This window comes from Haliaeetus albicilla, chromosome Z, assembly GCF_947461875.1.
Source record: "Haliaeetus albicilla chromosome Z, bHalAlb1.1, whole genome shotgun sequence".
In the NCBI taxonomy this organism is placed as follows: domain Eukaryota; kingdom Metazoa; phylum Chordata; class Aves; order Accipitriformes; family Accipitridae; genus Haliaeetus; species Haliaeetus albicilla.
In genome coordinates this window covers 10,403,759-10,417,582 of record NC_091516.1, presented here as the reverse complement: position 1 = coordinate 10,417,582, position 13,824 = coordinate 10,403,759, and the positions used below count along the sequence as shown (strand labels likewise).

Genomic DNA, 13,824 nt, shown 5'->3' with positions numbered 1-13,824 from the left:
ACCTTTTACCTTTCTTTTGCAAGAAACTATCAGCATGCATGAAACAGTTACAGCTCAGCTGAGGCACAGTAACCACTTCAGTCAGAGCAACTAGATTTCTATGATCTCTTCAGAAACAGGGAAGTAGATTTTGCTAAGATTAGGGAACATTCCTGTGTGCATTTTGGTAAAGCCTTGTATTTCAAAAGCAGAAATACAAAATTACCAAGCTGCAAATTAAAGGTGAAAGAAAATTAACCACCACTTAAGTTGCATATATTTACTTTGTGCCTTTTACTTTGGACTTCTTAGCTTCTTCTTCTGGCTTGTCCTTCTTCAGCTTTCTACTCGGTCTTGGAACAATGTCATCAAAAGGATTAAACAAAACCTGTCAAAAAAGTAGTATTTTAGACACATCTTTAGTAATTATTATGTTATAATTAAATGATTCAATACTTTAAAACAATATATAAAAAGACATGCCAAGTTTTCACACTAGAATACAGTCTTCTGAACAATATGAAGAAAAGAATTTTAAAATTTCAAATTCCAAAGCAGAACATACTTACCTCACTGCTTCTTATTTTGTGTGGACTGAGAGGTCTCTCTTCCTTGTCTACTTCTACTTCAGCCAGGCGCAACATGTTATATATTGTATCCCCTGTAACCTGTCAAATTTATAAAAAAGGTTTGAAAGTCCTTGCCTATAATTTAATTATTCCGCAAAATGTAAGGCAATTATCATGTAAAGAATTTTGAAAATACAAATGATACAGGAAACAGTGTAAGCCTGTAAGACTTCTAAAAGACAGCAAGTACAATGCACAAAGGTTTGGTTTTTTTAAATTTAACAGCAAAAGTTGGAAGAATACATATAGCTAAACCTGCATTTTTGAGAGTGTATGCAGGGAAAGATGTCAAATTCTTACTGTGAGCTGTGAAACAGGAAAATAAAAGACACTGTGAAATAAAAAACATAGTTGGTTTTTCTTTCAAGTAAATCATGAGAGTGGTAAATTCATCTAACTTTTTTCATTTTCCTGACGCTTCTTGGGTATTAAGAATTTACAAACAGTATTTTCTAAAATGTCACTAGTATTACATGAACTGATTAATAAGAGCCATAATAACATTAGTAAGGTTATTCAAAGGAAGCGTGACATGAAAATATAATTTAGAATAATAATAACAACAACAAAGTATATAATTATGGGAACAACCCATGGAAACATTTTTACCGGACATGGGAAACAAAGATAATGGAGACAGCTTAGAAAGCACTGAAATATATTTTAAATGTACATAGTAGCGAACAACACTAAAGCAGCCTTGGAAGACAAAGAAACTTATAGTAGCTTCTGTCAAACGCAAACTGGGACCCTAATCCATGTAGCTGACCTTTCCAAAGATTGTGTGCTTGTTATTAAGTTCATCTGCACGACCCAACGTAAAGAAAAATTGACTTCCGTTATCATGGGGCCCAGCATTTGCCATAGCAACAAGTCCTCTTCGATTAAATCGCAATCGTGAGTGGAACTCATCCTGGCAAGACAGAAGAGAAAAGAACACGATTTAAGTATACAACTATTTTTTCCACTTCTTTAGCTATGGCTTATTTATATCAATATGCACCCACAGAAAATACGCTGTTAATTTCAGACAGTAATAAAACCAAAGCCTTTTGAAACTTAATGCCACAATTGTATTTAAAACCTTATGTTTTCAGCAGAAAAGATTATTTTTAGTCAATGTTTTTTCTTCTTAGTGCCTATAATAATGAAAACAAGTGAACAATCTTCTTTCAAAAGAAACCATAAACACATAAAAACCAACCATAGAAAGACACATGATTTAATAACTCTAAGTTCTGTCTTATTAACGTTCTCTTTTTCCAATCGTTGCCTAATAATCAATTGCTATTCACTATTTTTGTTGGAATTTATTATCCCCTCAATATTAACAAAATCCAAGGCATTTCTGAAAGTAACTGCGTTTCATATATTTCTTGTAAAACTATCACTCTTGTTAACCCCTGTTTTTAGGGGAAAAATCCTAATTCACGTAAAATAATTGGAAGCTCAACAACAGGTTGTAATATAACAGTATTGCAAAAACTCATAGGAAGAACATTTTCTGGACCACAAGACGACAGAATAGGACTACTTTCAAAGCAAGGTGAAAGCGATGAGTATGTTAATACCATGGCAGTATCACAATTCTAAACACTGTAACATTGAGATACCACTAATCTTAAGCAGCAATGCTACTATAGTACTGGTAATATTTGTTTTGTTCTCTGCTCAGGTACCAATCCCTATGAACACATATACAACATTCAGAGACCTTAGCTAAATGAGATACAATATGCGTAAACAATGTACATTTCTGCATCCGATTTTGCCACATATCAACACAACACCTACTCTTCACTCTTCCCCTCCCCTATTTTTCCTTGTGAAGTTCATGCTAGTAAAGTTATACACTTATCATGATATCAGAACAGCTAGATTTAAGAACTCTCAATTCAAAAAGGCACATTCAAAAATACTGAAGCAACATGTGAAAGCAATTACTGTACATGTATTAATGCTGCATTTCTAATATAAGGTTTGTTTTCTCAAAACCTAACATGGTAGTAAGTACAACTGATAAAGAATAACCCAAAATTAATGCATAAGATATACAGATATGTACCTTGAAGGGGGCTCCATAGATTGAATCTCCACCTGATCCAGTACCAGTGGGATCACCTCCCTGCACTATAAAGCCAGGCACTACTCTGTGAAATATTGTGTTACTGTAATAATCTAAAAAAAAAAAAAAAAAAAAAAAAAAAAGAGAGAGAGAGAGAGAGAGAATATTAAATACATGTAAGTGGTCTCAAAATCAAACTTTTATCTAGATATGCAGAGATGTCGAGACTGAAGTTCCAGAAAGCAAGTACTGTAATTGGATTCTATTATTTCCACTGGGTTCGCTCCTCTACAGCTCAGTGTGACTGCATCTCAGCTACAAAGTATTGTTGATGATATTTATGAAAAGAAACATGGTGTCCTATGCTTCTGTTGCAAAAGACACTGCACATCCCCAACAAGATGATTTTGATGAATTATTTTCTTTTCAGCTTTTAAGTTTTATCACTGGAATGATACTGCCAACGTACATCAATTGAAAAGGAGAGCTAAAACTACTGGACTGTCCCAGCCAACATCTCACATACATCGTTAGCCATTTCCATACACCAAATGATTATCATTTTCACTCACCAGCATGGAACACAGGTGTCACCCCTTCCAACACCTACACTGTACCCAAACTGATCATTTTCACAGAATGAAATATGTGGTACATTTTGCTCCCCAAGATATCTTCTTTACCATTTACCATTGCAATTTACCATTGCAAAAAATATCCACATCTCCACATTAGGTCTAAGAACACGGAACAGCCTGGATCCATGCTGGAGGCACAAATCCTAGACGTCTATTTTTCCTTAACAGAGGATGGCTAAAAGAACTCTTAACCACTCTATAAATGCATAAATGGGATAATAGCAGCAGCTAGAAAACACAAAAAGGCACCAGGTCCTTCACAAATTCTTGTTACAGTTTTCCTCAATTGGGAGCTTCTCATTCTGGTACCCACTACCTCAGTGAAGAATGTTACAGAGCTTCCATCAACAAAAAACTACAGCAAATGAAACCTTAGAAGCACTCATGATAAAAAATGAAAAGGTAGTAAAGATGGTGATATGGAAATGAGAATTCTGGAGGATGTCCAATATTGCATCATTGCCATTTCATAAATACATTAAAGAAGTAGTTATACTTAGTAGAGACTTGCTGAAAATAAGCCTTCCCAAACTTCTAACATACAACTTTTCAGTAATACTACATCATCTGCTACATTTGAGAAAACGACAAAAAAAATTTCTTTTTTACCACCAAGTTCCTTCATAACCTTGAAAAATATTGTCTGAGAGTTAATATTTTCTAAATACAAAAACATTCATTAATACATTAAAGTTAAATCATAGTTATGACCTCTATTTTACAAAAAATGGCATAAAGATTGCATATGAAATGATTTCAACAACTCCTCTCCCATTCAGTCATTACCTTCCATACAAAGCTGGATGAAATTTCGACATGCTTTTGGTGCTTCTTTTGACCATAATTCTATATCTATATCTCCTGCTGTTGTTCTCAGCAAAACCTATAAAAATATAGTTAAACACACCATTAGTTTTATTGTAACTTAGTCACTGATCAAAGAATATCATTGCTGAGTTAAAAAAATACTTCTGAATTCATTATATTAGTGACAGTAGTAGACATTCAAACATGCCAGGCAGCTACTGTTAGTTCTAGACAGTATTGCTAGAACTTAAGATACAGTTCTGAAGTGATACGTATAATAAGGCTTCAAGGCCAGTGATCTGGTACCTGACACATGACAGAAACTTATATACCCTTTATCACTTCCATAATGAAACAACACGGGAAGAATAAAAATAAGTTATGCCATAAATCTCCAAAGGCATATACCACTCCTACAAGTAATACCACTAAATTCAGTGAGAGATCACAATAAAATTTAGAACCTAAGATATAGTCAAGAATAGAGGAAATGAAATTAAACTCTCCAAGGACTGCTCTGCGTTATGTATCCACGCAGCACACGTCGTGCCTTGACTCAGGTAACGTCTTTAAGGGCTACATCACCTCAAACTGACTTCAACCAAACCAGCACCACACGACGGAGACCGCCACCGCCACCGCCACCGCCACCACACACACGCAGCGCGTATCTTCCTCCCCGGTCCCCCCCAGCCGCCTGCAACATACCATTTCTCCACACACCTCCCCAGTTCAAAAGCAGCCGCAGTGCACACACCCCACCCCACCCCCCCGCAGAGTGCGCAGCCCCCTCACGCCGATGCCCCCGCGGCCTCCCCAGCCGCGCTCCCCACGCACAGCGCGCGCCCTCCGCGCCTACAAAGCCCCTACGGAACACACGGAGTTTCCACACCCGCACTCACACACACCCCCACACCCCCCCGAGGAGCGCAACCCCTCTCAGCAAGCAGCCCCCCGCCCCCACAGCAGGCGCAGCCCCCTCGCCCACGCCGCAGTACAGCTCCCCTCCACCCGACGGCCTGGCCTGCCCACCGCGGCCCCTGCCCCCGGCGAGCCTCACCTTGCCGTTGGTGGGGGGCTCCTGGATGTAGATGTTGCTCATGGTCGGGAAAGGAGCGTCCCAGCAGGCGATCAACCGCCCGGGCTCGATGCTGTAGCTACCCTTCCTCTCTACCGCTTCCTACCGCCCCGAGCGTCCCGCCATCTTGGGCGCCACCATGAAGCCCAGGGAGGTGGGGAAGAGGCTGCGCAGGCCAGGAGGAAGGACGAAGGGATGAGTCCCCGGTCGGAGTCTCTACGGGAGTCGCTGAGGAAGCAAGTTTTTTCAGAAAGACGTGGAGGCTTCCCCAGACAGCTGCAGTCCTTCCCCGTGTCTCCCGCCCGCTACTGAGGCCCCCCGTCCTCACTGTGAGTGGTACGGTCCGAGAGTGCTCCGAGAAAAGCCTTCCGGCGGGGAGAGGCGCCGCTGCAGGCCCGGGCCGGGCAGGCGAGGACGGCGGCGGGAGGTGCCATGGCTCTGCCGGGTGAGGGGCTCCCGGCCGGGTCTGCGGGGAGAGAAGGGGCAACAGCCGGCTGTCCCCAGGGCTGGCATGTTGGGAAGGGGAAATAAGTGGCAGCGGGTTGATGGAAATATTCGGTGGCGGCGGGGGGGGCGCGCGACCGCGCGTCGCCGTGGGAGTTTCCACAGAGGCGCGTCGAGCTGAGGCCGCGGGGGCTGCCGGCGGAGCGACGCTGCTCCGGTCAGGTCTGCGCAGCCGGTTTTTAACCCGGCTGGCGTGGGGGCAGCGGGAGGGAGATGGCCGGGGGGGTGGGGGGGTGTCAGGCCGGCCGTTGATGAGCGCAGCCATGCAGTCGCTTCCCCCTAGGCCTGCGGGGCCTCTCCCCAGCGTTTCGGAGAGCCATGACCAAGTGCTAGGTTCCTACCGTCTGCTAGTATCGCCCGCCTTCTTTAAAGTTCGATCCAGGGAATGGTTGTTGTCAGGCTCGGTTTTCGTCCTCAGCTTTTGTTCTGGATTAACGTTTGTGTCCCACGAGATCATTGTTCAAATAGACCCGTTGAGAGCGATGGTGAGACAGGGCAGGCAGAAACGCTTGTGCTCTTTGCAAGGTATTTAGATCTGTGTTAGCCAAACCTGCAGCCGTTGCTTCCTAATTTTTTCTTCATCCTGAGGCATGAGGAGTTTGGTTGGAGCACAGCTGAACAAACTTGAGCTCTGGTAAGCTTCTTCTCTTAAGAAAAGAGAACACCGTAACAAGCTTGTTCCCATTCTAAAAGGGGGTCTTGAGGAAGACATCTCACATCTGCATTCAAAGATTCCTGAAGCTTTTTTTTGCAACCTTGTGCTCCACTGAATTAATGAGGTCCTTAGTGATGGTTGCTGCTGTGTTGGTTGTTAATTTTCTTGAGGATTAATACCGGGGAAGAAGAGGGTGAGAAAAGGAAGTTTCTACTGATTTGTTTGCTTTTAATCATCTAGTCTAAAACTTTCTTTCTAACATTATTATTTAAAGCCAAAAATAGTAATAAAATTTCAGTCTCAGGAGTTTGGTGGGACTATTTCGTGACAATGTTCTTGTCATCTGCTGGGTATTGCTATTGGAAATCCCAACAAATGGCACCCGCAGGTGTTGTCCCACGAGCGGGATTTGGCATCCGGTGTGCCATGCGCCAATCTTGCACACAAAGCCGAGATACCTGTTTATTTCATGTCTGCGCAGAGGTGGGTGCCAGGTGGTAACTCCACAAAGCTGGCACACAACACCAAAGAACTACAACGTTATTTATTCTGTTACACGAGTGGTAAAAACCCACCTAAATTTACATTCGTTTGTTAGCAGCCACCCTCTCATCTGCTATTGGCTGGTTATATTTAAATTAGCCTCGCTTGCTATGTAGATTAGCATGCAGGTGGGGGGGGCAAATTCTTCCAGCCAGGAATTGAGTCGGTGGCCAGGATCTCCCCCTGCCACCTTTACCTTTCCCCTAGTTTGTGCTGCTTTGGCAATCATCCGGCCTTTGGCCCATTCTGGGGCAGGATGTTCCCTTTTATGAGTCTTTAGTTCCCTCTGTTATTCTGAGTAGAATTTTCTGAAGACAGTACTTGTCTCAGTAAATCAAATTCTAATCAAAAAAATCAAATTAACTGTGGGCTCAGATGGGAAAATCACACCCTTTCTATACTTAAAATTTGCACTGTTCTGGTCTTCCTTCCTGCATATCATCTGTGGACTTTTCTGTTATGCTCTTCACTTTACTCCACGTTTGCTTTCTTGCACCCATTAATTCTTTGTATTTGATGCCATGTTGCCTGGATTCAGAATAATTTAAGAATTTGTTTAGCTGCCTTTTTTTTTTTTTTTTTTTTTTTTAGAAATTGCTTCTATCTGTCTTTTGTGGTATATCTTTTTTTTTTAATCTGCTTTTAATTGTCTTTTTAAGACAGTTCCTGTAATTAAAATGTAAATTGCTTCAGAGTTTCCAGTGCATGTCTGTCAACATCTGTGCACTGTTAGAATTTATAAGTACATTTGTAGTGCACAGTTATGGATCACTGGAATGTCACATAGCTATTACCGTGTTCATACTGTAACTAAACAAATACATAAGCTTTCAGAGAAGTGGAATAATTATTAAAATCATAATGGAAAGGTCATAATAAATCAAGTGAGGATTTGGCAATAAGTTACATGAAATGAAATGTTCTGTAGCAGTTTATACTAGCCAAATTTGTTCTGATAGATTACTGTACAGAAGAGTGACCTTAGAAATGCACTGGTTTGCCTTTTTTTAAGTTTTTTTAAGAGATCTTAGTGTACTTAATACTCTGAAGAGCAATCAGTCCTGTTGGTGCATTGACATTATCAAGCCAGATTTAAAAGAAACTTGAGAGTTCTGTTTACGAACACCTAATAGTGAAATGTTCTCTTTCAGGTGGAAATAAGGATAACATCAGAGCAGGATGTAAGAAGTGCGGCTACCGTAAGTCTGTAGTAAGCAATATGAAATTACAGTGTTTTCTTCAATTTATGATGTTGGAACAGCCTTTTGAGGAGGGGGCGGAGGGGAAACAAAAAAGGGGTGTGCTCACTTGTTGCCCAGACATTTGTCAGTTTAAATTACCGTAATTTTATTTATTTATTTCCTATTCATTTTCTGGCTCTGCATACCTATTGCTGCTTTTGAAAACCCTTGGGTTTCACTGAAGAAAAAGAAGTATGCTGTTGTGTTCATATATACTACATTTGCAATGCAGTTACTTGAGAAACTTTGAATTGAAAGCATGGGTTTTGCTATCTACTGAGATTAGCATTTGTGCTGCTTCTGAGTCTCACTGCAAGCTTAGGCAGGCAATTCAGACCAAGTTAAGTCCACTCTGCTTTTAAAGGAGAAATCATTTAAAATCTATATGATCTTATTAATCACTAACTCTTATTTTTAAAACAGCGGAGGGGTGGACAGTGTTTTGCAGTGAATTGTGTTGAACTTTTAACAGTGATTTAATCTATTTTTTTAATTAGCTTTATGTGGGTTGAAGGGGAAAAAAGCTTGCTTCGTTCTTTCACTGTAGACTTAGTCTCCAACAAATTTTGTCAATGAATTGCTTTGTGTATCTGTTCTTCCAAAGGAACATGGATATCAATATAGATTTAGTGCTTCATTTCTACATGCAGTAAGTATCAGAAGCTTTCTGGAAGAGAAGGAAACTTGTAGTCAAATCACACAACCTATATTTATGTTCCTAAATTTTCTGTCTTCAAGATACAGGTATTTTGTTACGAAGAACATAAGTTTATTTTAATTGCTACTTGAATTCCTGTGTCTTTAGCTTAGTTTCTTCCAAACCATATCTTCAATTTGTTTTGTTTCTCTTTTTTATTTCAGTAGGTGTATCCAGGACAAGATTTCTAACTTTGATCATGATTATTGAGGTGTAACTTAGAAAACTAAAAATACTAGTCAAGTAGTAGTTTAGTCAGTATTATGTACTGGTTGTTAAAGATTGTCTCACAAGCAAATAGGATTCTTTGTTTCACTAGAGGGAGACAAAAAAGAGCAATATAACACACTTGCTGTAGTTTTTAAAATATTTCACTGCATGCTTTTAGGTAATTTCTTCAGGAAGGATCTCAGACCCTTAAAAAATAAAAAGTAAAGGTTGGACAAAATCTTTAACAGAAATAAGAGAGAGGTCGTAAAGCACTATTAAATAGAATAACATTGCACAACCTCTCAAAATTCTTTGAAGCTTGTTCAAAGTAAGCCTTCTCCCTTGTCGTTCACAGATTGCAGCTTAACCTTTTTTCACTTCTCAAAACTGAGTAATACTAAAATAGATGTTCTTTAGTTTCTGGTATTTTTTGGTAAATTAAAATTTTTCTTTCTGAATGTTTGTTTTGTTCAGCTGGTCATCTGACATTTGAATGTCGAAACTTCCTCCGAGTAGATCCTCAAAGAGATATTGTTTTAGATGTTAGCAGCACTAGCAGTGAAGACAGTGAGGAAGAAGAACTACAGAGATTGCAAGCTTTGCGTGAAAAAAAGAGTAAGGTGGTTTTTTTGTTTTTTTTTTCTTAAAGAGCAAATTGGGTAACAGTCTTCTGAAGTACTGGAACTCTCATTTTATCCTTTTTGATAACTACTCTTAGTTCTTTTAGCCTGTGCTTTAAAAATATGTCTTTTATTTCATGTGTTCAGACTTCAGAGATTTGATACAGCCATGTCTTCTTTTTTTATTATTATTAATTCCTGTCATTGGAAATTAGTAATGTACCCATTTGGAACATCTCAAAAAGGGCTCCTAAATACAAAAGATTATAAGACTGTTACTAAGAAGCTGCTTAGGAGAAAATGACATGGATGTTCTGAGTTAATCTTCTGATTATGGCATGTAGTTTAAACATCTTAAAGTTGACAGTAACTCTCAAAACTAATGACAAATACAACAGCGGAATTTCTCTCCAGTTTCTAAGTAGTGTTTTGACTGAAACAGCTAGTGAATTGAATTTAAACATTCATATTTGGAGAAGTACTGTTCTCTGTTTGGAAGGTCTGAGCTTCAACTGTTTGTCAGAGAGAAAATAGGTAGATTATTTAGCAGATACTCGAGTTCATTTGAGACTCCAAAGAGGCTGTTCCCCTAAGTAAGAAGGGGACGTTGTTCTACCGTAGCATGTTTTAAATGAATGAATATTCTTCCCTTCTGCCCCTTGAAACATCATGTTTTCTTCTGTTGCTCTCACATTCCAGACTTGACATTCAGTTCCTGCTAAAGATGCTATTTAGGAAGGAGAAGGGATAGATAGAACCCTGCAAAAGAAATGGATAGTTTGCTTGTCAGGAGTGCTGAATTGGTACTGCAACAGTCCTTTCTTGGAACAAGTCTCTTTGGAAAAACTTTTTCCCACTTATTATGTACTTCTGAATGTAAGGGGTTTTTTTCTGCCCTAAACTGATTGAAGATGGGTATCTGCAGGAAAAACAGCTCTTTAGTTGGTCTTGTAATATCCCTGTTTATTATGTTCTTTTTCAAACTGTGGCTGCTATAGGTAAGGAGATATGTATCTTTAACTGTCAATAATCTAGGCAGGATTTTGCCATTTTCAAGTGGCCTCATCTTCTCAAGATTTTTGCAGTGTTTGCACTTAGATTCTTTACTGTTTTCTTAAAACAATACTGAGTGCTTGTTTGCACATTCTTGTTCATGTTTTTTAATTGCCCCAAAAGTAATTTGCTTTTTGTAACTCATATTGAATTCTTTCAAATTTCACTCCAAAACATACAGACCAGTAATTTCTATTTGTGGTAGCAAATGAATAACTGCACTAGCATGCAGACCCTATGGAAAGTTATTTGTATGACAGAAGTAAGGTGAAATGCTCAAAATTAGCTACCTGTTTTAAGGATAAATTGTAAAGTCAGTATTTTCCTGTTAGCTGATATTGTAATGTGTATTTATGTAGTGGATTTGCTTTTCAGAGAATTCAAATACTTTTTGAACTGGTGTAGAAAAGCCTATGGTCAGAAATTTCATCCAGTGTGATAACAATATTGCTTATAAGTGAAATGTGAAGGTATTATACAATATTATACAGTGTTAGGGCAGGAAACAAACATGACCAGATGAGGGGTGACTCTTCTGCCAATTTTTGTAGACAGTGTATTGACAGTAACTCAAATTTATCTTAGTTATGCCATAGCTATTTGTGAAGTGTGAAATGAGGCTGTGTGAATATAATTCATGTAAGCCTGAGGCAATATTCTCTTTTTTTGTACATTCTAGTTAAATAACCTGTTTTCAGACTTGGGCAAGTCTTTTAAAATACAGGATATGAAAACCTAAAGCTGATGTAAAAATACTGGAAAAGTCACAACTTTTTGCTATGTTTTATGGGCCTTCCTTCATTCTTAGTGGTTAGATCAAAGTCATTAGAATGTAAGTTGTATAAAAAGTTCTGTTGCTGTGCAAAATATTTCTGAAATTGCTATACTAGACCAGAATTTGGAGGAAGGAAAAGAAAAACTTTTAACAAGAATTTTGTGGTAACTTTACATTGCTATTGAAGCCACTCTTATAATGCTGATCTTAATTCAGACAAGTGTTTTGTAAACTGTAACTTTTTATCCATAGATCTAAATGAGGAGGAAGAAAAAAAGAAACAAAAAAGAAAAAGCAAAGAAAAAAACAGATTAAAGAGACCAAGGAAAAGGTAACTCTATCACACACCTGTTTTAATTTCAAACCAGAACTTTAGAAATATTCCTGATGTTTGGTTTTTTTCTCAGAAAACATTGCTTCTTTTGATGCAAGTTTATTTGCAAGTACATCTTTTGTTTGAAAAGCTTCCTGTTTTCCAGTGAGAACTTGTTTGTTCTTTGGCTAATGGTAAAGCCGCAGGCTTTCTGCTGCAGAGCTAGGACCATGGAAGTCTAGAAAGTTCTAGCAAGCTAGAGGTCTGCAGGTCTGAGAAAGCAATAGTCCGTCTGACTATCCAACACTAGGCAAGATGTGGTGGGAAAAGAACAAGAAGTCAGAAGGATTATGGGCTTGGTCCCTGTCATGGTTTCAGCCCAGCCATGCAGCCACTCACTCACTCCTCCTGCCCCTGTCTGGTGGGATGGGGAGAAGAATCAAAGGAGAAAAGAAAAAAGAAAAAAAAAAAAAACCCAAAAACAAACAAACAAAAAAAAACCAAACCAAAAACCCAAACCTAAAAAATGGAACCTCAAGGGCTGAGATAAGGACAATTTACTGGGACAACACAAAAAGAGAAGTTACAACAACAATGGTACTAATAAAAGAGTATACAAAACGAGTGATGCACAGTGCAACTGCTCACCACCCAGAACCCTACTTGGAGTATTGGCATTTTCCCCCTTCCTTGTTCACATAGTGTAGCTCTAACTTACACTTATGAAGACAGTAGAAGAGAGTCAGTCTGTTGGCTATAGTCTTTACATGCAAGTAATTAATAGTTAATCGTGTAAACAGTAGCACAAAACTGTGCTCTTGAGTATAATTATCGTGACTTTTCTTTTATTGTCATCTCAATTCTTATATGTATGTAATCACTCATCACTGCTGGTTAGACACCAATATTACCAGCTGCAAGAGCATCCAAATTTGTCATACCTGTTTCTCTTGGATTTTTGCATGAGAGAAACACATTAAGATTTGTCTGAAGGCATTACTGTAGTATTGTTATTTATCATGTGATATTTTAAAAGCTGGAAGCTCTAAGTTACTGTCATACTTCCACTTTTCTGTTGGTCTGTACTCTCAGTCTTTTTCTTATTGAAGGTTGAAAAACACACAACTTGCCTATTCCATTGTTAATTAAACTGTATTATAAACATACTGCTTTTCTGGCACGGTAGTCTTAATTAGAAAAGTTGTCATTCAGTTGAACATGCAGACTGAGACATCATAAGCTTTCCAGTGGACACTACTTTACAAATTCTACACCAAATTCGATTTGTGACATTATATAAATACTGAAATTAAAAAACGCACATTATCCTTGTGGCATTTTCCTTTTTTAATTACATATCAATCTCTATCTCTCTGTTTTTGTTTTTTTCTTTCTAGATCTTCCTCATCAAGTGCAGCTGAAGAGGATAGGCCAAAGTCAAAAAAACAAAAAGCACACAAAAAAGAAAGGCAAAAGGAAAAAAAGAATAAATCTAAGAAAGGAAAACATCATAAAAAGGAGAAAAAGAAGAGACGAAAGGAAAAACGTTCATCTTCTGATAGTTCAGACAGTTCTAGTAGCGACTGAGGTGCTGGTGTATTTTTGTGTTCACTTCTGCAGAGAATGTGATTTTCCTTTCAAATCAAATTTATTTATGCTTTGCAATGCTGTTGTTTTAAAATGAGATGTATATTTTTAAGAAATTGATTTGCAAATATCAGTGCTTCAAATTATTAAATGGATCTTTTGGGAAAAGATCTGCTCTTCTATTTCAAGTTTATTAGTACTAAACCATGCAAGTTTAACTAGATCTTCGCTCTTATTCTTAGTTCAGTAGTAATTAGTTGTGTTTGGAATCCTTTACACTAGGATATGGTAAACATCAGTTTGCAAGTCTTTGTGCAGAAAGATTTGGACTTACATATGCTTAATGTCAGAATGGTTAAATCAAATTTGGAAATTCAAGTGAGATTTTCTATTATATTATCCTTTAAATAAATGTATGTTTTGCATAACA

General features: G+C 38.4%; 2 protein-coding genes across 4 annotated transcripts in view; one reads left to right on the top strand and one right to left on the bottom strand.

Moving 5' to 3' along the window:
• The window catches only part of CWC27 (CWC27 spliceosome associated cyclophilin), a 118,754-nt gene extending 113,337 nt beyond the window's left edge, over window positions 1-5,417 (bottom strand). For 2 of the 3 annotated variants that reach the window (XR_011323157.1, XR_011323156.1), the window contains exons 1-6: window positions 5,179-5,417; window positions 4,098-4,194; window positions 2,674-2,786; window positions 1,378-1,521; window positions 549-647; window positions 264-367 (exon numbers count right to left, since the gene is read on the bottom strand). Coding sequence is in view for 1 of the 3 variants with exons in the window: in XM_069775940.1 (XP_069632041.1) it covers window positions 264-367; window positions 549-647; window positions 1,378-1,521; window positions 2,674-2,786; window positions 4,098-4,194; window positions 5,179-5,220 (599 nt within the window). In the remaining 2 variants the exon portion in view is untranslated. The remainder of the gene's footprint in view (window positions 1-263; window positions 368-548; window positions 648-1,377; window positions 1,522-2,673; window positions 2,787-4,097; window positions 4,195-5,178) is intronic. The other variant, XM_069775940.1, reaches the window with a different exon arrangement.
• A 58-nt stretch (window positions 5,418-5,475) lies between these two features.
• SREK1IP1 (SREK1 interacting protein 1) lies at window positions 5,476-13,824 on the top strand. The gene is made up of 5 exons (XM_069775941.1): window positions 5,476-5,641; window positions 8,050-8,097; window positions 9,521-9,661; window positions 11,747-11,825; window positions 13,205-13,824. Exons 1-5 carry the CDS (start codon window positions 5,629-5,631, stop codon window positions 13,392-13,394), a joined length of 471 nt encoding a protein of 156 aa, XP_069632042.1. The 5' UTR covers window positions 5,476-5,628; the 3' UTR covers window positions 13,395-13,824.

Coding starts and splice junctions, on each gene's coding strand:
- SREK1IP1 (XM_069775941.1), top strand. Junction 8,098..9,520: donor ATGTAAGAAGTGCGGCTACC/GTAAGTCTGTAG, acceptor TGTTTTGTTCAG/CTGGTCATCTGACATTTGAA. Junction 9,662..11,746: donor AGCTTTGCGTGAAAAAAAGA/GTAAGGTGGTTT, acceptor TTTTATCCATAG/ATCTAAATGAGGAGGAAGAA.